This window comes from Patiria miniata, unplaced genomic scaffold (assembly GCF_015706575.1).
Source record: "Patiria miniata isolate m_02_andy unplaced genomic scaffold, ASM1570657v1 HiC_scaffold_23, whole genome shotgun sequence".
Taxonomy (NCBI): domain Eukaryota; kingdom Metazoa; phylum Echinodermata; class Asteroidea; order Valvatida; family Asterinidae; genus Patiria; species Patiria miniata.
The window spans coordinates 1,896,279-1,921,919 of NW_024037062.1; the positions used below are offsets into that span (position 1 = coordinate 1,896,279).

At 38.6% G+C, this 25,641-nt stretch overlaps 1 protein-coding gene across 14 annotated transcripts in view; it reads left to right on the forward strand.

Annotated features, from left to right (window-relative positions):
- The first annotated feature begins 273 nt into the window (after positions 1-273).
- Positions 274-25,641, forward strand: part of LOC119731335 (calcium/calmodulin-dependent protein kinase type II delta chain-like) — an 85,175-nt gene continuing 59,807 nt past the window's right edge. For 8 of the 14 annotated variants that reach the window (XM_038204502.1, XM_038204501.1, XM_038204503.1 and 5 more), the window contains exons 1-3: positions 275-458; positions 630-724; positions 24,943-25,002. In XM_038204502.1, coding sequence (XP_038060430.1) covers positions 382-458; positions 630-724; positions 24,943-25,002 — 232 coding nt within the window. In that variant the 5' untranslated portion in view covers positions 275-381. Of the gene's footprint in view, positions 459-629; positions 725-24,942; positions 25,003-25,641 lie in introns of all 14 variants that reach the window. The other 6 variants (XM_038204495.1, XM_038204497.1, XM_038204500.1 and 3 more) reach the window with 2 other exon arrangements.

The window sequence follows — 25,641 nt, forward strand, 5'->3', positions numbered from 1 at the left end:
TATTATTCTGAAAAAAAATATGATAATTTGCTTTGATTCCGCATGAACCGTCCGCATGCAGTCAGCACACCGGTGATGATTTATCAAAAAAAGACCGGTTTACACAAGATAATAGATACAAAGATTACTTCGTTTATGAATGAATAGTTCTGATGTTTTGGGAGGAAATCCATATTTAATCAGCGGAATTGATGTTATGATTGCTGAGTTCCTTTTTGGTTTTCACTACTCGAGAACCACGCCCATCCATCCCTACACGTCAATCACATTCACGCAAGTGTACACGGTACGCACACGTACAGTGCAGTTACATGCAAAATATACGTACAGAACCTGCATGCAGTGAAGGTACGGTAGAAAAATCATCACTCATTTTCCAAAATGGCGACGATGCCGCATCAGCAGGAAGTTTGCACACGATTTTCAGACGAATATGATCTGAAAGATGAGCTCGGAAAGTGAGTATTTTCAACTGATATGTCAAGCTACTTACCATCCCTACCATCTTTTCATCAAATATGGGTGTTTTTCCAAAGAAATTGGGGTTCAACATCGACAATATTGGTAGCAGTTGTAACTGCAGTTTCATTTTGTCATGTTTGTGTGTGTTTTCTTGTCATTTTTTACAGGGGTGCGTTTAGTGTTGTAAAACGGTGCCTAAGAAAAAAGACCAACCAGGAATTTGCGGCGAAAATTATCAACACAAAGAAATTATCACAAAGAGGTAAATATTAAAATTTGTGTTTGTTTTGTTCAATTTTACTCACATTGGCCTAGCATGGCTGATGTAGTTCTGTTTTTATTTTCTCATGTCACTGCATGTACAATTTATCTAATCGTGCTGATGTGATGACTGTGATTTGACTGCCATTACTGCCTGAATGCCACGAGTGTGACTGCATTTGACATGTCTGATAATGTTGTTTTTTTTCATATCACTAATTATCAGGGTTATCCTAATGATATGTGGGAGGTGTTTTGTAATCAAATTGCAATTGTGTAAGTTAACTGCCAATATTTTGGGTAAAATGACATATCTGCTCAACATGCTAAAATAAAAGATATTTACAAGCTGATGACAAGGCGAAGTAAAAAAAATAAGTACATTAGTTTCTCGTCTGGTCTTTTTGAAAAAATGAAGGAGGCTGGCACTTTTTTTTCTTTTTCCCTAAGATGGCAGATTTTCCAAGATGGTGAATGGATTCTTAAATTTTCTTGACTATTTTGCTGAACACAAAAATTGTGTCCAAGGAGCTATACCCTTACTACGTAACCCTCTCTACAATTTTGTTGGTGACAAATAAACAGACAAAACATTGACAATGCGTGCAAAAATATATTGCAAACGAATGAATTAAAATGAAAGAAAAAAAAGCGGCCGAAAAAAAAAAGAAGCAGGCGGGAAGACAAACTGGTTTATGTTTTTACTTGGCCTAAGACTTCGTAGTGCATGGTTTTAATTCAGTTTAATTTCAGGCAGTATTCCATAATCCCTTCATACAATAGCCCTTTTGTAGAATGTCGTACAGGAAATAACTGTCGGTGTTATTGTTTTCTTAGAATATCAATTTCCTTGTTCATTCTAGACATGCTATAAATGTGAATAGACATCATTTAGTTTCAGCTTTCGTAGTGTAGCAGGGGTGTGAAATCTCAGCTTTAAAGCTGATTTCAGCTATTTTTGTTTGGGATTTCAGCTTTTTTTCCTCACTTGCTGTGTACAGAAGTATAGGAGATTTCCAAAGTTCAGCTTTTTTACACCTTTTTTCAGCTGTTTTCAGCTATTTTTATCAGTGGTCACTCACACCCCTGGTGTAGGGAAATTATTGTACTGTCCTATCCCAAATGTTAATGGTCAGGAAAAGAACAATCTGGGAAAATAACCAACTCACTTTTATCGCAACTATCTAAACAAATGGCACAATGTTTTTACTTACAAACTTATTGAAGCGTAATGTATCGAAAGTGAGACGGGCAATGGTTTGCTTGTGTGTTCATACTGTGTAATTCTGCCATTTCTGCCCACAACTTTAATCCGATCCTTCCCAAATCCTCCAAAATCCTTTGCAGAATGGAGGATTTTGGAGGATTGAGGCTATTGGCAAAAATGTGTGGCTGATTTTGGAGGATGCACTGTGTCAAGGTCTTAGTCCGGACCTTGTGTTGATTATGCTCAGCCGTGCACAAATTTAGGCCTATATTATACTTGAAATACTCCACACTGCACTGCATTTTGCAGGATTGAGGCAGTGGTCACCCCTCCAATGACCACATTCAATAAATAACGGATGATTTTGGAGGATTGAGGCTGTATGCAATTGTTACATGGAGGCAGTTGGAGGATTTTGCAGGATTGAAGTTGCAAAAATGCCTAGCGAGTCGGTGTTAATATGTAATTTTTTTTCACATGGTTGGCTACATTTGAAGACTTAAATAATTTTTGTTTTGTGCTACAGTCTCAGATTGTTCAAATGATTCTTTATAATACTGTTTGCTGGCCATAGACTGTACTCTTTCAAAAGTGCAAAAGGCATACATGCTGAACATTTGAGATCTGAAATCCCATCTTCCAAACCTCAAAATCAACATACTTTACAAAAGCTACATCCTGATTAAAACCATATTTTGATTTTTTTAATAACTAAATGCATAGTACGTGTAGGCCTACCTGTATTTCTAATGAATACATAATCATCGCATAAATAATCATAATCATCGCATAAATCTCAAAGACTACAGTTACATTTCAAAAACACGAAATCTACATTGGTGGTGTCACCAACTTCTTACAGGAGGTTCTTTGTGGACCCTTAAAAAATATGCAGGTACTAGTTTTGCAAAGTGATAGAGATAACATTTGTTTATAATAGAAGTTGAAGTTAGTGATGACAAATTTTGTGTTTGTTTAATACAAACACAATATATGTCCCAGTTTCTAGTTGCAGTTTTTCTTTGTTTGAGCAGGGGGCAGGGGCAAATTCCATAGATCTGTTAAAGGTAGAACTCGTACATGTACATGTAGCCTATATCATTTCCAGCTATTCAAAAGGGGACTGATGATATTATTGTTGAAAAGTATACTTGGTTTATAAATTATAGTAATGGCACTAAACTCCCTTGTGAAATTATTCTTTCTGGCATGCTGTCATTATGAAGAAAACAATAAAAGAAGGTCATTTCCAAAAATGTGTCAAAAGACGCATTTTTGGAAATTTCGTTTTAAATTTGGCAAAGCCATGAATGGGTTCGCACGTCGTTGACACGATGCATTATAATTTATCAGTTCAGTGCGTGACATCGCGTAGTTGCAATTGGCTCATTGAGAACGTGTCCCTGGACGCTGATTTCGGGCGCAATTCAAAACATGACTCGCCAATTGAAATCGAGATTCTAGAATATTGTTTTCTCGGAATATACAGCATTCACAGAGCTAAAACTTCATCGGGTTAGTTGTTAGGCACCCGTCGTTAGATTTTGAACACTTTTATTGCTTCAAACAAAAAAATGCACAAATAACAAATGTGCTCTACTTTTAATAAAAGTATGAAAACTTGCTATAAGCACAGAAGATGTAAATTTGGCTAAAACTGATAACCAGCCAAAGTTTCATGCAATAAATGTTGCTAGTGAGTGGTCCCCAGCTAAGTTTTGCTTAGCACAAATTTGCGAAGCAGTATTTTGCGCTAACCAGAGCCATGAAATTGGACCATGGGCTGAAATAACCCTCCCCACACGAGAAAAGTAGGCAAATTAATTACATGTACGGGGTTTATTCTTCTGTGGTGCCAGTTATCACTATGGTAATCAGCTTCGTGTACCTCTTTTTCAAACTCTTCTAGTTGTTCCTTAACGTCACCCCTGGGCCTATTTTGTGCAGTAATACAGCACACTCTCTTCACTTCCAACAAAATTGGAACATTACGCTAAGTGTAACAGTGACAGAGATCGACGGTCCTAGTATAGGCTCATGAAAATCAAGCAAAAATAGATTGCATAAATTATGAAGATGAGCCTAAATAAAGAAGATAGTGCTGCGTGCACCTTGCAATAAATGGCCGAAAGCAAAGGTTGCCTGAACCCTTCTCAATTGCCTTAAACACATGTGTTCGACAGCTACATGCTAATTGTGTGGGTCAGTAGGATAAACAAGTAGGCCCTATTTATTTTGTCTGGCCACACAATAGAATTTAACTGTCGGCTTTTGATGGTCCTTTTATGTTGTTCATGAACTGCAGTATAACTGAATTGATTTTGCAAAAACACGACCAGCAGTATTTCAATTATAATGTTGCATTACTTTGTGTATAGTTCCAGACCGAAAAAGCTTTTGAAATGTCCATTTTTGTTTTTTAGAACTTGACCTTTGGGAATTTTTTGGACAATTTCATGACTTTTCTTCCAAGAATTGGACCGAACTTGGGGAATCTAAATGTACATGTATTATTGTAGAATTTTTCTTCTCAAGAATTCTCAGGAATTCTATACATGTACAATTAACTTGGAAAATAATTGACTGCAAAAGTTACCCTCAAACTCTTAATTGTGTTGAGAGCCGTTTGATCAGAAAAGAGTGGGAGGGGTACATACAATGTACATGTCTTCATCTGTGAAATGTCGGCCTACATGCCTACATGGTCTACTTAAATACATGTATGAACGTCATTTCTGATCTGAGCCATTCTCAGTGCCGCATAACAACGTCCACCCACTCACCAAGCCCACGCTGTTATGTTACGCATTTCCTCGAACAACTTTTGAAAAGAAGATTGTAATCTTACACCCATCCCTTATCATAATCCAATGGCTTGGAAGTATAATAAGAGAAAGCTAGTGAAAAACATAAATCGCACGGTGAATGCAGACAGAAAGGGAATCTTCACAGGCAGAGACTGTAAAAAACTGAATGAACATGTAAATCAGATCTCTGTGCCAAACGTGGGTTTCTTTAGATCTGATTTCTGCATTTTGCTGCCTTTATGTTTGTTTACGGAAACGTTTTTGAATGCCCTTTAAAAAAAAAAAAGACTAGGGCTTTGTGTGTTGGCATCACACAAATGGATTGGAAACATGTACCAGATTAGATTTTTAAAAAACTTGAACATGTACATGCACGTTTTATTCCAACTAAAAACCTCATTTTTTTTAAACCTTATTTAAATGTACATGTACATTATTGATACTGATTGTGGGGTGGGAAACCAGCATTCCCTGTGGAAACGGAAATGTGTCTGACAGCCACAAATTTGAAATTAAAAGTAATTATTCAATAATGAAACATGGGCGCCGATTCTTTTCGGTCGATGTCTCATTTAAAAGTATTTGCAATTAAGAAAAGGAATCTATTTTCGGGAAACTCCAAAAATACATGTAGCACGGGAACGCAACTTTAAGTCAGGATCATTTTGATTACGTACGTGCGCATGCACTTCATCAAGTAGCCCCCCCCCCCTCCTTTCAAGTATCCCGCCCCCCCCATTTCATTTCCAGCAAAGGTGCTCAAAAAGTGCAAACAAGTTTCAGAAGGCAAACAAGTTGTACTCATGTTCAAACAGACATGAATGTGTCCATGATTTAATCCGCATAATCAGAAAAATTCAGTTGAATAATTGTACAGCTGATAATAGTGATATTCATACAATGCATCATGTACATGTGTACATATGTACAGTTATCTCCACTTATTTCACACGCCACTGCTCGGCCATTTGTCGACCCTGGATTTAACTCCACACACAAAGCAATCTTCCCTATGAGATGGATCACCTCGCCTCCCAAGCATTCTTGACATTTCCATTATTCTGCAGTTGCCTGCTCTGGATTTCTGCCTCCCGTTACCATGGCAATGGGATACTGCAGCCGAGTGCGAAAACCTCAGTGCTCACTGGCTCTTCAAAAAAAAAAAGTCGCTGCGTGTAATATACATGTACATGTAGGTGCTTAATCACGGCAGTGTTGGGAGATGAGCGCGGTAAATTACGTGTAGACTGGTGCCCACTTCCATTTACTAGAAAGAAGTTTATTTTGGGTGCTTGCTTTACAGTACCTGAAAGAGCTCTGTCTAATGTTGTACATGTAAGGCCGGTACATGTACATGTATGTACATGTACATGTATGTACATGTATGCATAACTTTTGTTGCATGCCAATACGCACATTGTGTTGTACTGTAGCGCACGAATAGTGCACATTGCAGCATTGCATACAATGGAACCAGCATTCAAATTCTCGTGACTGTTATTTAAAGAATCACTGCACTAATTGCACTACTCGACCTGTACATTGAAGGGATGTTGCAAAAATTGAACGCTGTCTCTGGCTCCAGGTCATGATTTAAGCCCCCCCCCCCACACCTTGGTCCCCGGTTCTTTTAAGAACCATGAACTTCAAATCCCAGAAATTTAATCCTAACCCACCTCAATCCTCCAGAATCTTCCTGGCGGTTTTGGAGGCTTTTGGAGGATTGAGGATGACTAGTGTTTGAGAAACATGAGGAGTTTGGAGGATTGTGGATGAATGGTGTTGAAGCACATTCATGGATTTTGGAGGATTGAGGATGAATGGTGTTTGAAGAGGAGGAGGATTTTGGAGGATTGAGGATGAATGCATTTTTTGAGGCAGGACTGTCTGATGATTTTGAAGGATTGATGCACTGGGTATCCTAAATTTTGGAGGATTTTTTTTTTAGGATGGTCCTAGCAAAGGGCCTAGGGGATTAGGGTGAATGTCAATTTTTGGAAAACAAATTAATTTGGTTCAAACAAACTCCTCGAGCTTCTGCATAATTTAGGTCAAAAATAATCTCGAATGTTGTGCCACGTCAGTGAAGCCTGCATTTGATGTGCCATTCGATCCCTGAACAGTGGTAAATTCTTGAATATTCAGGATGGTTCCTAGAAAAATGCCAAGGGAAGTAAAGTTATTCATAAGCAAATAAAGAGCTTAGCAGCGCCATGAAATTGAGCCCCGGATACTATTACCCAGAAAGATGCATGCATGCACATTTGGCACTTCAATCAATTGGCCGTGCAACTGATACTGATGAACTGTATTCTCGGTAATGTCCAAGGTTAATATTAATATCCCAATAACCCCCTCATGAAATAATAACCAACCCTGTTCCCCCCCCCCCAATGTAGCACCCCAGTAGACCACACGGTGATTCACTGAGCTAGGATTGTCTTCATCCCATAGCAATTGACCTGTCAGATAGGCCGCATGGTGTACAATGTAGGGCCATTAATAATTTTCCCTGGTATACGGCACGGGAGGCCAGCCAATCCCTGTGTACATTTCATGCATGTTTAATGGCGGGATAGCGGCGTTATGATGATGGGTTGTCATGCTGCACTCCGGTGAATTGGTCTCTGCATATTAAAGGTGCAGTCTAAGTTGCTCATTAATTAAAGGAGCAGTAGTGTTGTTGCAGTGGGATGCAAAGCATGAAATTACTGTCGGACATTGGATATTTTCATAGCATTCCCCACGTTTTTGCTGAAGAAAACTGGAACTTTTCAGTTAAATGGATACATACACTGTATGTGATGGCTGAGATTTTTTTCCCCAGCAGTTAACTTGTTGTGTGTAACTTCACACTAGCATTGATTTAGAAAGGTTGTTAGAAAAAAATACCGTTTAAATTTTCTGCCATAGTTTACTTGTTTTCTAAGGACTTTCTCTCCAAAAGGAGACAAATTACAGTCTACCTTGCCTCGCACCTTTCAAAAACAGATGAGTAATTAGAAAAAGAATGCATGGCCATTGGGATTTCGCCCATGTTTTCTTTTCCAATCTGCTTGGCTCAATATTGTTATTAATTTCCATCATTTTCTTGGGCCTGTCATATCTATAGCTGTCTTGTTTCAACACGGCTGCCCAGTAAACGTTTTATGTTCTGACAAGCGTGGATCAATGTCCATGTGTGTAGAAAGCTTGTGCACTGACCTGGGTTTGGTCAGTAATTATCGTGCCATTAGTGCTGCCAGTTGCATTTCTGTTGTGTGTGCACAGAAAATATTCACTTTGATTTCATACGACAATCAGCTTCAATACTTGGATATAGATTGATCTATCTGCAAAGAAATTTTCGAAGAAAATATTTTTAAAATGACATAGCCTACATAAAGCAGGATTGACTGGCTGTGACTGTTATAACTTGACACTGTGCTTTGACTGTAGGCGATTGATAAGACAGCTGTGCCATAACCAGTTTCCTGCTGACAAAATTTGACTAGTCAGAGTGCTTGCTTGAAATATACGTACAGTGGAACGCCGCTATACTGAACACTGCTTTACCTAAAATTCATCTATACCGAACATCATCCTTGGCTCCCGGTTTAATGTACAAAACGTACCGAACATTGTTGTTGAAAAAACAGATTAACAAAAAATCTACCGGTTGTACATGTATTAAACACTATTAGGGCCACTTTTAATTCCCAAACATCAAACGACCCATAGTTACATTGTATTTGAATGTTGAAGAGCAATAGATGGCTATTATTTCCCCAAGGAATAGCAGGGAAAACCACCCGTTGCTAAAGTCTCCCAACGACTCCTCGTGCGACCGTGGGATGTGAAAAATGCCAGTTCACTTGGTTAAAAGATTGGCGTTTCAAAATCGCTATACCGAACGATCGTTATTACAAACACTTTCTGTGGATCCCATGATGTTCGTTATAGCGGCGTTCCACTGTATTCTGACTGTTGGTGACTAGCCTGTGTTAAACGCATGGTGGGGAAAGTGATGGAATTTTCGACTGTCTGTGACTGTTCAAACATGATAGCACAATGTCTGCCATGCATGCACCCTCCTACTGTTTGATCAGTCACAGACAGTCAAAAAAAATGTCCACTTCCACTGCCATGCATTTGTATACAGACTAGTACAAATAGTCGGATCACATTTCGTGTAAATAAAACACTGTGACTATAGTCACATTCCATCAACAGACAAAAGAGGTAAGTGGTAGGTACAGCTGGCATGTCGATTACCTCCACCAGTCAAAGCATGACTACAGCGTATATCAAATAAGGGAGTTCTTAACTGTTAAATACAGTCACTTTATTAAGTTTGTTTGCTGTAATGGGGTACCTGAATTTGTCAGCCCGCGAGGGAGTGGTTTACAACATAATACAGTATGTACGTGTACACACAATTTATTCAATGCAAAAAGACGCAATTTTTTTAACAGCTTAAATGAGAATATGTGATTTGCATTGCTCTGTGGTTTGTTGTAACATCATGTAAAGTACTTTCATATAAATGGTTAACATAAACCTCCAAGGTTTGAAGCCACTTAGTGAAATTGGCCATTATCTTTGTTGCCCCCAATCTAAAGAGCATCTCTTAAGACCAAAAAACCCTTACGTCTTCTCAAGAACATGGACTGCCATTAAAACTGTGTTATACAAAAAAACCTGCTTTATAGTGCTACCTCTGTGTGCAATTTGCGCCGAGCACAAAGCAACTCATCCCCAGTCACAATTAGCATTGGCTAATGCCTCGGAAACCATTTGGAAGATGGTTTTTAATTATTCAAGTCAACACTGGAGTAGCCACCGTGCATTCTATCGATCTAACGGTGACAAGTACAATGGAGATATTATGCAGATCAGACCGGAGCGCTCCCGTCATGTTAAAGTGGTTGGTGTTCCGTTGGGAAATGCAGGAGATTTTTATTTTTGTTCTCCGCGCAGCATTCCTCAAGGGTTCTTGATAAGCATCAATCGGTTCCAAAAGCTATTTTTATATCGGCTCCACAGGTTTTTCTCGTAAACACAATTTCATCGTGCATAATAAAATAACATCAAAACAGAGATAGAATAAATTTTAACCATCATCCAGCTTGAAAGTACTATAAATATTTATTCAAGCCAGCATTTTATCACACAATAATTTTTTGAAAATTGAGTGAAAACTATTGTGAAAAATACTACTGAATATTTTAATATTACCATGTCATTGTGAAATGTACTCAAACCAAAATCATTTCTCGTAAGAATGAAAATAAAGCAACCCTGATATTCAAATGAGATAAAAATCAAAGGCTTGTACTTAATTGTCCAATAAAAAAAATTAAAATGATCGCAGTGATCCATTATGACAAATATGTGTTTCCCCGGTCCCACCGTGGATTGCAATCGATTTTGATGAGTCGGTCCCCTGTAGGTGAATGTGTGAATGTGACTGACAGCGACCGGTATACGGCGTGTGTGGGTACCGGGCACGGCCTGACCTTTTCACATTCTTGCGTCCAGTGATATGCCCGGGATAAATTCTTTAAATGATATTACTAATATTGCCGGGGTCCTGATCGCGCCTATTGCCGCCTACTGTGTAGGGCTCACGAGTTTGTAAAAGGTCCATTACTGATGCATGTATATCACCTTACACTTGCTGTGTACAAATGCCTATAGTTATGCTACGTACGTGTACCTGTACATGTACATGTACAAGTAGTTTAATCAATCTGCTCTACATTAAGTGTATTTAATATTTACTATTCTGAAGGTAAAACCAGTTTGAAAATTTTTCATTTTTACCGGTGTTCTTAAAAATGGATGAATATAATTCAGGATTATCAGCAGTGTAAAAAATTGTGATAATTTTGACATGGAAAATCATTGCCGTGTGCAGGGTCGTTAGACATTTTGTTCATTACTAATACTATCAAATTTTGTTTTAAGGAAGACACTTTTTGTTGTTCCTGAGATGAGACTTTAGCCAAATAGCAAGTCAAGAGTGAGGCTACTACATATGTACAAATTGTGTTCAGTTGTAGGTTTTTGAAATCTAGATTTCAACCAAATGATGATCTCATTGATTTTTTTATTTATCTGAAAGATTATGCTTTATGAGTTAACATAAGACTGGGCCATATGCTAGTGCTGCTGTATTGTACATGTTGCGCCTTAAATGCTGGGAAAATAGGAAAATAGACAATTTTCTGCACTAAAAATACATCCATACATGTATACACATCAGGTAGGGTTTGCTGCAAAAGATTTTTCTCAGTGGGAATTGAACCATTTTGGCATGAAGCAATACATGTACATGTACAATGTATTGTATTACAATGTAATACAAATGTATATCTTTATTGTCAAATCTATACCATTCTTGGCTACTGTGTACTTGTACTGTCTGTAGCTGAAACTGTTTTCTCTGTGATTTTTTTCAGTGGGAATTGAACCTTTTTGGGATGAACCAATTACAGTGTATTGTATTACAATGTAAATACAGTGTTATACAAATGTATATATCTTTATTGTCAAATCTATACTATTCTTGGCTACTGTGTACTTGTACTGTCTGTAGCTGAAACGGTTTTCTCTGTGGTTTTTTTTTTCAGTGGGAATTGAACCTTTTAGGGATGAACCAATTACATTGTATTGTATTACAATGTAAATACAGTGTTATACAAATGTATATCTTTATTGTCAAATCTATACTGTTCTTGGCTACTGTGTACTCTGTATTGTACTGTCTGCAGCTGAAACACCCATTTCTCTGTGATTTTTTCCACTGGGAATTGATTTAGGTTTTTGGCATGAACCAATTACGGGGCCTACAAGTGTATTGGATTACAATGTAAATACTATGTAATACAAATGTATATCTTTATTGTTAAATCTATACTGTTCTTGGCTACTGTGCACTGTCTGTAGCTGAAATGCTCTTTTCATGGGCGTGGCGAGGGGGGGGTGAAGGGGGGGGGCACATGCCCCCCCCCCCCCCCGGAAAATGAAAAAAGAAAAGAAAATGAAAATGGGAAAAAAAGGAAAAAGAGGTGCGAAGCCATATTGCTGTTAATTTGATGGGGTGGGGGGGGGGGGGGAAGGCAAATGCTCCCCTGCTCACGCTCGGAAAAATGATAAATTGAGAATATAATGAAAAAGTTAAGGAATTTTGGGGAAAAATTTGCTTTGCCCCCCCCCCGGAAAAAATCCTGGCGACGCCCATGGCTCTTTTCTCTGTGATTTTCGCAGTTGCTGACATTGCTTTGATAGGATTATTGCATGTTCACAATGTAATACAATCTTTATTATTATTGGCTACTGTGTGCAGTCCTTAGCTGAAGCGGTCTTGATTGCTAGATACATGTACATGTATGCATGATTTGGCATGGTTGGTGCCTATCACTCATTCCATCTTTGACCTGTCTAGAAGACGTAGTGTTTGCCTTTACCCTTAATGGAAGGGCCCATCTCCACTGATGGATATGCAAGCATTGCTGTTTTAATTAACTGAAGACAAAAAAAATCCAGCTTGAATGAAGGACTAGTCCTGAGTGTCATTGACAAAATATCTGCGACAGATCACAAGACAAAGTGCTCATCGCTGTGAAAATACAATTGTGGAGGGATTATTACATGTACATTGTAAGAGCGATGAATATAAAATTTGAATTTTGGGGAGAAGTATAGAGGCAGATCGGGAAGCAGATTTGGGGGGGGGGGAGGGGAGTGATTTATTACATGTAAAACTAGAGTTTTTGTCAAGGCTTTCAAGATAGAGTATAAAAGTTGCAGCTATCCCAAAAGTAACTGTCAAAATTATTGTTGAAAAGCCTATTTGGTTTAAAGATAATAATGACACTAGACTCCCTGTTTAATGATTCTTTCTGGCATGCTGTCATTTTGAAGAAAGCAATAAAACAAGGTCATTCCCAAAGATGTGTCTAAGACACATTTCTGTTAGTAGTTCGTTTTGAATTCGGCAAAACCATGAATGGGTGCGCGCAAGCATTGACATGATGTACATGCGCCCGCGATTGCTATAATTCATCTTGTCGCTTGTTTCACTCTGTGGAATTGCCATGGTTATTAATTAATACAAGTCGTTTCCTCAGATATTAAAAAGAAAAACGAGTTTAGGCCAAAAAAAAAAATATTCGATCTCTGGTCAGACCAAAGTTCCGGAATTGACGCGGCCATGCGGCTTTTTTTTTTTTTTTTCAAGTTTGGATTGTACAGACAAGGTGGGGTACTATTTTGCTTTTTAGGTGTCCTCATGTACATTGGTGTCCTCCATAATTTGCCTTGGTGCTTTCGATCATTTGCCTTGGTGCTTTCGATCATTTGCCTTGGTGCAATTTCCCATTCCTTGGTGCTCTTTGGTAAAAAAAAAATTGAGGAGGTGCGGAAATAGAGGGCGCTGTTGGAGCTACCGCGGAACATTTTGGAGAAAAAAAAAGATCGATGCCCATGATTAAAATCGACGCGCGCGCTGACCAGAGACCGACTTATTTTTTTTTTTGGCCTTACATGTATTCCATACAATTTAGATTCCTGTAGGCGAATATGTATTCTGTTTAATTTGATGTTAATCACGTCAGTTTGTTCTACCGGTACATTGCAATTTAATTTCCGTGTGACAAGATGTTTGGTAGTGGTACATTAGGACAACTGCAACATACTGATTGCCAGCGCAAGTCTCCATGTACACACATGCACATGTATGTACTTGCCTCGGTAATGCCTTAATTTGTTTTGCAAAGCACATGCACGTCTGAACTATTGTGTGCAGCCACTGTGTATGACAAGTACGGGAGAAGTGTCATTAAAAAATCAAATCATGCGTGCAGATTGTAAACGTATCAAGACCGGCTAGCATGCTGTGATGACACATTTACAAGGCCCCCCCCCCCCATCTTCCTTGCTGCTGTCCAAAACCGGCCTGTCGGAATCAGGAGTGGCTTATATTTGGCTCAGCCCATGTAAAGTGACCTATTTCCAACTGACATGTTTTATTTATTCTCTTGTTCGGTCGCCGTCGGTGGCCGCGAAGGATGATTCGCCAAGATTCGCCCCGAGGTAGATGTGCATCATGTTCATAGGTCCGCAGCAAGATGAAAAATGGATTGGGCTCTTATTAATAATACTGCATAATATTTGTGCTAAGCCTTACAAGAGGGCTTGACATAAATTCGTATATAGCGGGCTGAGCGCTTAACTTCAGCGGACCGTGTAAACTCCTTCCAGTTAAAACAATTTTGGTTGACGTTTGCTTGTACTTTACCTTCCAAAACAAAATATTCTGGTTGAAGGCCGGTAAGGGTTAATAGTATTAGACTTTAACCTTTAGAGAATTGTTAGAGAAAATTCTTCCAAATATTAGATAGGCCATGTTTTATGTGGTAATTTAATTTATGGGGTTATAATGAAAATATTGTAGATTTCTTTGTTCTTGGATCTTTATGAACATAACCAAGGGTTTATACCTAAAATAGCTAATATCACCTCTGAGCAAATAATTTTTCATTTTTCTTGCATTCATTTCAATTGCATCTCACATCTGAATGAAAGTAGTATTTTAACATTTAATGATGTATTGAATATTCAAATATTCAAATTGGGCACAGCCTTACATAGTAGATCGCATAAAAAAATCAGGCTATATTGGACAAGTTGTAAAGTATGCTACAAGGCTAAATTGTTCATTACTTTTCCATTTCATTTTCAACCCAACACCGCATTTTGTGCCTGATTTCCTGAAAAGGTCAACCGTCCTTCATTAAATACACTTTTCACTTGATTTCACTTGATCGTCAGTATCCGTGCACATTTTGTTTGCAACATTGGAACCGAGCGTTGCCCATATATTTGATGAGCATGCTCCGGGACGGTTGGGGCTACCAATCCACATGTACTTGTAAATCGATCAAGGACAATTTATGTACATAACCAGGGTCGTTAGTGTTATTGTTGTGTGCATCAAAGAATGATTTTTCTGACTGAACAGATCTGTAAACAATACAGGGAAATATAATGGAGAGTTGTATGCACTACTAAACTGCATACTGTACGTACTTGTACGGTATGTGTTCATTGCTTGTGCGTTTTGCTGCTTTATGGAGCAAAAGAGCATACTTGCTAATGCACCCGGGCTGTGCTTCCTGAGTAATAATTTATGCTTATTACATAAATAAGCATTTACGTTGTACATGTACATGTATACTGTAGGCCATAATGGCTAGATAACCGGAGTCCTACAAGTGCATTGGGGATTAAGCAAAACTGAAGTGGTGTTGGGGAAAAAAACCCATTAATGGAGAGCTAGCATTAAATTTACATCCCAAGTTACATTGTAACATAAAACCAGAATCCAGCCAAAATTAGTAAGTGTGCATAGCAAATGTTGTACATTTTGGCTGGTGCATTTAGAAGGTATTTTTAACATTCAAAAATACAGGGTTATTTCCATTCAAGAATTTGTCATTTTTTTGGTAGCAAAACAATCAACTTTTAATATTGTTTTTATGCATGACAATTAACAAAAGATTTACAAGCCTTGAGGTGAAATGATGGAGTTACATGTATAAGGAATAACTTTATTTGCAGTTCTTATGAGAATCTTGCCCAATGGCTGAACCTTTGAGGGAAAATATCTTATACCCACAAGTTTACTTCAAATATTTTCTGCAGAATCCAGCCGTCATATCAAAAGTTACTGTACTTGCACTGACTGATTACGTACCATTATTCCATACACTAGCTTTACAAAAACCATTTGTGATTCCTTTCTGTGAGATCCGCCGAAGAAACATGCCAGCTGACATTATTAGGACTAGACTGTATGGTACCGGTAGGAGTTACAGAAGTGCTGAACCCCTTAGTTCTCAGGGTTAATATTACCACAGAGAAAGTACACTTACATGTACATACATGTAGTTGTGTTTATTGTAAAATTTACTCTACTGGTACACAATTTTCAAAATGTTTGGGTAGTGTCGCAGAGCGGACTCTTACGCCGCTCTACTCAGACCAAAAATCACGGAATAACTCAAAAGAACAGAGGACTCAACACAGGATTTATCAATCAAAATTAAACCATTTATTACGAGTAAGATATAAACCAAAATTAAATTATTATACATACATCTGTTTGATTACCGGCCAAAATTATGTTCACAGTTTGTGTCCCCAGAATGTTTTAGTGTTCGCGTTACATTGCCTCATTACAAACAACATAATTCTGACACAGCTCTATTAATTACAATATAAGTATGACACAGCTCTATTAATTACAATATAAGTATTTGGGTCCGGCTTGAGCGTTGCCGTGGGACGATTCCCCCTATGAACATCATGAGCTTCAGAACCCGGTCTGCTGCTTGGGTAGGCCCCCTACGCACCGACCGTCAGAGAGTAGAGTTAGTACAATGTAACTTTAAACATGTACTATTGAGATGTGATGTACAACTTAACAGACCACAAATTCTGCTTTGCGGCCCTACAAGACAAGAAAAAAAAAAAGACACAGCTGAAATCTCAACTTCTCTTTACAAAACACCTGCTAACTTGATATTCAGATGCCCGGATTTAAAATGCATTCATTCAAATTCATGGCCTACCCGCTGCAAACTTGATCCACGATCAGGCAACCGGACTCGGGCAAGGTGATTGGCATAGAACGAAAGGTTGGCTCCAGTTGTCAGGTGTCAAGTACAAGTACATGTGTGCATGTTCATGTAGATGTTTAAAATGTACATGTACATGTAGTCATGCTGGTGCTGCTACCGGTAAGCACCGAAATATCTACATGTACACGTACATGCTGAGTGCAGAAGAGTTTCACATTATAAAGGCCTTTTCACAATACTGTCTCGCCAGCCAACCCATGTCGGAAATCCACAAGGGTCAACTGTAAAGTTAAACCGGGTCCCATCAGTCATTAATTAATTAATTAAAGGCGAAAATAAGTTCATACTTATACTGGGTGTAAATGGGTCAGCAGTAGCTTTGGGATTTTCTGCCCGGGCAGATCAGCTTCATCAAGCCTGGTCCCGACCAGAGTTGCACTCATGAGGGAGCTCTGTTAAGGGGAGGGGGGGGGGGGGGGAAGTGCCGCCCCTTGCTCCCCCCCCCCCCTCGCGTCGCCCATGTGAGTGCAATATTATTGTATCCCCCGAAAAAAGGCCATCCAATAGTATTATTTATATCAGGCTGACTTGACTCGCAAGAAACACAGTTCAAGACACTGTCTTCATTTCTCCTTTTTCGTCATTTAAAACTATTTGAAGCTGCCGTTGCTTTAACGTTTGCAAAGCATTCACAAATGGGAAACAGTGTCTGGACACCCATTTAATGTGGATGTCAAACATAGAACACCCTCTATGTAAACAGCAGGACTGCCTACCCACATGTATATGTATACATAAAGGGTTGGGAAGCACAAACATGACTTTGACTTGCTTGTATTATTGAAAAAAAAATTATCTCAATGACATTTAGTTTAATCTGGCCCATCGTATACACTCTGCGGAGTTTTGAGTTCTGCAGTACCATCAGAAATCTGCAACATATAAATCTGGGACGAGTAGGCGTACATTATTTGTTACAGATTTTATCCTAACCCTCCTATGCAAACATTCATTCTGAGCTAAGTTGTCCTTGCAGTCAAATCGATCAAGTGACTGTTTTCAACAGTTAAAAGCTCCCAGCTTACCGGTAAGACATCTGCACTAGAAAGCAGGAGGTCGTGGGTTCGAGTCCCACCCGAGTGATTTTTTCCAACTTTCACTCGGGAGGTAACACACTGAGTATACAGTGTTTAAACGTCGATGAAAGGCAAAACCTAATTTGAGTGACTGTTTATGTTACTTGATACAGCTGTGCTTTGACTGCAGGTGATTGATAAGCCAGCTGTGCCTACATGTACCACTTGCCTGTTTTTGTCTGTTGACTGCATTTGACTTGTCACAGTGCTTGCTTGAAATAGGATCTGACTGTCAGTGACTAGCTTGTGGCTATTTAATGTTCATTGAGTATCCACAAAGTCTTTTAAAATTATTTTCACTTGGAAAGATGCTAGTTTGAAATATGGGGCAATTAAGCAACATTCAGAATAGCTGTCCTGCACGTATTTATCCCAGTAGTCGTCTTACCACCCAAAACTACTTTGCCTATTACTTCCTGTATCGCCCGTGAAACCTGACATGCCCATGAAGTGTGTGACGTGACGGCGTAGCCATCTACCACGCTATGGGCTCCGTTCACAAGTACCCCCTCAGCGGCACGAAAGGGAGAGTTGAGGGAGACCGTAGTCTGGTTCCCCGACCAAAAGATTCCGACTTTTGTTTCTGACGAATCTTAGATTCATCAGAAATAGATCTTTTGGTCTGGGAACCAGACTAGGGAGCCCATCAGGAGAGCGCACGGCTGACGCCTGACACTTAGGCGAAGACGCTATGGCTTTGTGCGCATTTAGAATAAAATTAGTAGTGCGTTCTTCAATTAAGTTGTATGTGCGCGAACCAGTACACACACACACACGGTGTGTCACATCCACAAGGTTCTCAAAAGTGTTAAAAAAGCGCCCTCTTTTGTTGGCGCATGGAGCCCTTAAGCGGGCTAGGTGAAACCTATATTTTTTATATTTTCAAGAATTGATTTCTAATGGAAAACCAGGACCCCCCTCCCTATGTAAAAGTCTGCAGATCAGGATAACAGGTACCGGTATACTGTATGTACACATGTAATCAACATCAAAATGTTGAAGGGCCCTTCACTTGCCCTCATTGGAGGACAACTGTACATACTAGCGCCCTCTATAGGTCATGTATGGAGTCAAGTTAACCACTGTAGCCACAGACATACATGTAGACCACTTGCACAAGTAGATAACTGTACATGCATATTGTACATCTAGACCGGTCTAGTTGAAAGTTTCATAATAAATACTTGGGTCATAAATAACTCCAACGTGCCAATAATATATCTTGTACATCTGATACTTGGGACACAGTGATTCACTACTGTACTTATTTTTAAAAAGACATGTCATATCTCGTTACCAGTAGAAAACAAAAATACGCAAGGCTCTTATCTGGGCCAGTGAGAGGCATGAATACGACTTCACATTTTTATGGCGCGGCCTTCCTCGGGCAGAAAAAAAAAGGGGGTGGGTGTCACTTTCCATTTCCCCTCACTATCCATTCTCTGGCTGTTTGTCACCCAGTTTCTCCCATATCATATTTTTATTCTTAGGGTTCCTGGCAAGGGTTTACATAAACACGGTGCTTGCTCCGGCAAACAATGGGGGAATGGCCGAGGCTATTCATCATGATCATGAACAGGAAAGGGAAGAGGGGGGAGGGGGTGGATGGAAGGGGAAGGACAGAGGGAAGGACGGGGTGGAAGAGGCTGGGAATTCTTCCTGAAAAAATCGCTTGAATTTTCAAAGATTCCTTGGCTTCTTGTTTATTACCTTATGTTTGAAGCCATCTTTTTTTTCCGCAGTAATTAATCACTAAATCTTGACTAATATATTAAGTATTGAGTAAATCGTGAGTTTGATCTGCTGATTTTAAGTAAATTTATACATTGCACTAGTCATGTTTCATCACAATCAAACATTTTCCAACACCTGATCTGACGAATATTGCCTAAACTTGGTATGTTAAACTGCTGTATTATTGTTGACATTCTTTTCCCTCCACAAACAGAGATAACCATCTCCACACATCAGTGGATGTTAGCAGCATGGAGGAAAGAACGTGTTTCCTTCCTCCACAACTAAACCTGACCACAGTTTTCAAGTTTGTTTCTCAAGGTGACAATATATGGATCATTTATTCTTACGACACAAGCGTGACATATTCACTGTCTGTAATGCTGTGGCACAATTACAGAATCGGGCTTGACACTGTGGAGTAACCCAAAGGCACATTCTTCATCCTTACAACAGAATTGGGACACATGCCCCTGTCAATTGACACACTATGGCTGGGCCCATGCATTACAGTCCCGAGGCCAGTGAAAATTGGGTGCAGACTTTAATGGATCCAGAGCAGTCAAGCTGCAGAGTTACACCTGTTTTGGGGCTTTAACAGAGTCACTCTGAACCAGATTATGCCAAAGATTTGAATTAAGTACAAGAAGAGTTCAATGTTTGAAACAGTTTTAGAGCAACTTCATGTACGGTGAAAGATCAATTGTAGCAGTCGTTCGGAATGCATGACTCGATCCGTAGTCAACTCAGTGGGAGATCCTAGGTTAAAATTATTTGTAAAAAATCTAAATTTAACTTGGTTTGACCTGAATTACTGTTAGTGATGCAAAATTTTGGTTTAGAATGACTCCAAGCGGAAACAGGTTGTTGAACAACATGTGCATGTACGGTATGTAAGGTACAAATATGACATAATAATTTTTGTTGAGTCATTTTCTGAATACACGTACATATTGTCAACAAGATACAATGTATGTTGTTTAATTTCCCCCCAATTTTCAGAGATTGTGTTCATTTCATCAGTAATGCTAGGTATTATTGCTTCTCGCATACATTTACATATGTACATGTACATACTGTACTTCACGGCCAGTGCCGTGTACTGTAACTTATGTACCTGTACATTTTACATACATGTACGGAACATGTAATCAGTTGTCCTGACATGAACTACATGTTCATGTCAATTTGCGTGCATGCATGCACGTGCCATGCACGTGAATCAAGGGAAAGCATATTCCTCAGCACTGACGTTTGTGTTTAGCATCCGGAGTCTAAAAACGACCTTTCCCCGAAATGGAGATCATTCGACCCATGCAGACTGATCTCACTGTAAACACAGAATGATCACGCTGCTGTCACGGTTCAACGTCAATGAAGATTTGTTTGTGTGGAAGTGCTATGCTCAGGAAGGAGGAGCCATTGCAAATGACTGGACACTCTAACTCTGATGGAGTGACTCCCTCATTGTGTCCATGTAGAATACATCATGCACGTAACATTAATCACATTGCCTTTACACTTTTACAGTTACCTTTGGCAGAAAGGCTGGCCTAACTATGTACATTGCTACTACAGTTTTGTATTCTGTCAAAAAAAAAAACCAGCAGATTTTTGTGTGTGTTAAAGAGAATATGCTTTTGCTGTAATTTTTGAAATGGACGGATTTGGGGACTAGTATTTTATACATTTAGCAAGTATTGTTTTGTGTTCATAGATGCTGGAAAAAACAAAGAAAAATATGTTGTTCTTGTAAGTCTGGTTTGTGACCCCACTTTTCCCTGCTTTTGGGTGGTTTTTTTTTTCCGTGTTTTTTTTTGTGGTTTTTGGGGGTTAGTTTTTCAAGGGATGTGGCCACGCCCCTTTGCCTCCCCGAGACCCTGAAATGTGTTTTATTTTTAGATAATGAAATTATTTGAGTCACAATCTCATAAGGCAGCGTCATTCGTTGAAAAGAAGTGATCATTGTGTCAATGTTAGGGTATCTTTATTTTTTAAATTTTAAATTTTAAATTTTTTTTTTATTAAATTGATTTTTTTAATTAACTTTTGAGTGCAGCGCTAAATTGATACCACAATTTGAGACCACATACTACCTAGAGATGTTCTACTAGGTATATTCTACCAGTTAAAGCAATCAAACCTTAGATGTAGTGAGAGTTGAGCACCCACATTATTTTTTTGGGTCGGTGCTCCTAGTCTATTAGATGAAACGGAGCAATTTATAGACGTCAAGAAATTGTAAGGTCAGGGAACCAGTCTAGCTGGCTTGCACCCACTCACGGATGTGTACCGGTAACTGATTGCAAACAAAAGGTGGACTCACTAAATTTGGTAATTTGGGGGCAGTATTTGAAAAAGCCGTGTTTTTTTTCCCAACGATGGTCAGCCAACCATCGTTGGAAATAGATTTTAAAAAAAAATCCACTTTACTGGAAAATAACAGCACACCAGGTGCTATAATTTTACATGATGCTTGATACTATTCACTGACGGTCAAGTAATTTTTTTTAATAATAATTTGGAAATTTTGTTTTTTGATGTTTGCAAATGTTGTTTATTTTGGCCTTAAATGATTTTTTTGTGACTACTGTATGCACATGTGAAACTGAAATCAATCTTTTCTTTTTTCTTTTGCTCAGTGAGTCAGATCTGCTGTCATTAGAAACTCCCTGTTTTGGAAAAAAAAATAGCCTGTTATAATAGCCTCTGTAATGCTACCGTAGCCTTGGGGGAATTTATGTGTGCACTTCCTTTTCAGTCAGTATGTGTGCATACATCTGTGTGCACAGTACATGTATGTACAAGTACTGTACTTGTAATAAATAAAATAGCAGCACCATATTCTTTTCATGTACATGTACATTCAAGTAGGAAGTATTTGTGACCCGCTTCAGGAAAAGGTGATATGCCTTTACGTGTAATGGCCCGCTGAATGTTGAGAGGGTGAAATTTTCCGTCAAAATCCAAATTCCTTTTTTGTCTTAAATGACGTTTTTGATACCTAAAGTTTAAGGATTTATTCACAGAAACGTTGATTTCGATGAATAAAGGAAAAAAACCTTATTTTGTGTGCATTTTTCTCTTTATTTTACCGGTACATCCAAAAACTATAATTTTAATCAATATGCAAATTAGCCAAAAGATAGTAATCTGGTTTCAAAAAGTCTCTTTTTCCCAAAAATCATTGAAAATAATCATTGTAGAATCAATATTCGAAGTTTGAAAGTGATAGTAAAACAGAAACATGTTGGTTGTTAAGATATTAAAAGTGAGTTTTTCTTGCCCAAATCTACAACAGAGCCAGCTATTTCAAAGCCTGTACTCAGTTGTGTAATTTGAACTCCATGGAACTAATTAATATGCAAATTCGTTATATCTCCACAACGAGAAGGGCTATAGAGCTGTGTCATATACTAAATGAAAGCTTACATTGAGGGCTTTCCAGTCAGGTATATAACTTGAAATTTATTTTTTACGACTTATATCACCTTTTCCTGGAGTGGCCACATATACATACATTGTAGCACCTACATGTACATGTAGGTACATGTATGCTACACATGATGCACATGTACGGTATTACATGTATACTGTATATTGTGTACATTAACCTTCCTATGCAAAAATACATTCTGTGCCAAGTTGTCCTTTCAGTCAAAATCAATCAAGTGACTGGTTTCAACAGTTAAGGAGGATTGACTGGCTGGGACTGTTTAAGTGACTGTTTAAAAATGTAACTTGATACAGCTACTGGTATGCTTTGACCATACATGTAGGTGATTGATAAGCCAGCTGTGCTCACAATTGTCTGCTTTTGTCTGTTGACTGAATTTGACTAGTCACAGTGCTTGCTGTAACATCTGATCTGACTGTTGGTGACTAGCCTGTGTAAAAGGCATGGCAGGGGAAGAGGACTGATTTTTTTGACTGTTGCCACTGTTTAAATAGCAGGAGGGTTAAGTTAAAATTCAACGAAGAAACATAATGTCTGGTGACTTTTCAAATTGCAATAGCACTGCATCTCTATATAGAACTTGTATACTTACTGTGATATGTACATGTACCGTACATGGGAACACGATATTGTGGATTATAAATTCCATTAAAAAACCCTGAATTTAGTCATCTCCCCTGACATTTTATCATTCATAATTCATTGTATCATTCACAATTCATTATAATGCCCATTGTTACATGTACATAATTCATGCACAAGTAATCAGTCGATATAAGAGTCTTTATAGTTGTCCTGTTGAACAAATGCCTTTTATTTATGCCCTTGGATTTGGCTAGAAGAGAAAATACAACGTGAACAGAAGCAAATGAGGAAGTCTAGATCAGGCATCTACTTGTGATATTACATGCTTTGGGCTTATGTCATGTCTGTAGTCTGAGGACAAGGACATTGCCTGCCATTGTCAAGGCCACTTACAGAAAAATCCAATTGTCTGAGGGAGAATTTTCCAGGGGCAGTAATAAGGCAACCACTAGGGAGATTTTGAACCTTTGCCTGCGTCTGTTGAAACTGTGCGTGAAATCAGATGAAAATTTGCCCAAGGTGACCTGGGAAGTACGGCCTGCAAGCTCTCGGCAAGCACTGAATCCGAGTGCTTATGATTCCACATCGGTGGAGGGCAGTTCCCACTATTGAATGAACATCTCCCCCTGGGACGGAAAAATTCCGTCCCATATTAAAATATCCTAAGCTGTCTGATGTCTGTCTGTCTGATGTCTGTCTTTCTGATGTCTGTGTGTAACGTTTTGTAAAAGGCCTAAAAACTCTGATTATGCAGTCATCCAGTATACGGAGGTCCTTACATGTAACTGGCATAATGCACCGATTTCACTGCCCTCTGCAGTCACGGTTGGCACAGGAAAATACGATTTATTTGTTCTGTTTTGCTTTTTGGGCAAATTTGTTTCTTTGAGACTTTGAATAGTTAAATATTACAAGATAATCGCTATGAAGACACTCCAAAACATTTCTTTCAGACTTTAAATAGTAGATATTATAGGCCTACAACATTATCCCTACGAAAACACTCCAAAACATATGTATATTTCAAAACCTGACTGTATAATGAACCCCTTCTCAAACATACCTCAATTGAATGCACTGCCCGCTAGTCATGGGGAAAAAAAATGGTTAATTGGTTGTTTCAGAGACATTGCGCAATTTGAATCGCACACTGTTCACACACTTGATGCCATGCATCAAGTAGGATATTTCATTTATCTGTAATGAGGTCATTTATAACCAGTAATGAGGATGATCATTCATCAGCATGCAAAAGTCATGAAAGTCTGCAATGAATAAATTATTAGAACCTATTTTGAATTCTTAATGCCTGTTATTTGCACGGGGCGTACAACCGTCCAATGTAGCATAAGTAACATGTATGCTGCGTGTTTTCACTTAGTTGTAATTTTTTTGTTATATTTTTTTTTATTTGTATGATCCATTTGAAATCTTCACAATAGTTTCATTATGAAGTGTACAATTTAAATAGGTAATTGTGCTGTTTTCAAATACAGTGTGACACTGTGCCTAAATGACAAAACATTAGAGAAAAAAAATTAAAAGATACAGACCTTAAGTAATTGACAGAAAGACAATCTTAGTATTCATACCACAAGTGGCTTTTGTATGTATGTATGTACTTATTATTAATGATTTTTTCCCCTCCTTTGTTTCGCTGATGCAGATTTGCAGAAATTAGAAAGAGAGGCTCGGATATGTCGCAAACTGAAGCACCCAAACATAGGTAAGAAGAACAAGATGTAGACCTCAACAAAACACCCAAAGAGTTTCAATCATGCAGTGTAAAAGGGCATGACATTTCGAACCTGAAAGGATCTTTCTCAAAGGACTTTGAAAATGATCTGTTGGGATTGAAACGTCTGGCCATTTCACTTGTATGGTTTGTATATTTCAGGGCAATCAAGTTAACCCTATTAACCTTCTCAAATCCTCCAAGATCGTCTTTGCAAAATGGAGGATTTTGTAGGATTCAGGCTATGTGGCAAAAATGTGTGGCTAATTTTGGAGGATGTCAAGGTCTTGGGCCGGATCTTGTGTTGTTTATCAGGCATGCAACTTTTCCTCTGATCAGCTGATTTCCTCTTTTTTGACTTCCAATGTGTGCCATTGAAAATAGAAAAACACTGTACAAAGTCTTGGAAAGATTTGAATTTCCTCTTTTTTGTGTGACTTCCCAGTTGCATGCACGCTCAGCAGTGCATAAATTTAGGGCTAGATTATACTTAGAATCATCCATACTGCTCCAGGATGTCACTGGCTCTGCCTCAACATATTGACAGTGATTGCTGTAGGATTTTGCAGGATTGAGGCAGTGGTCAACCCTCCAAGGACCACATTCACGAAATAAGAAGGATTTTGCAGG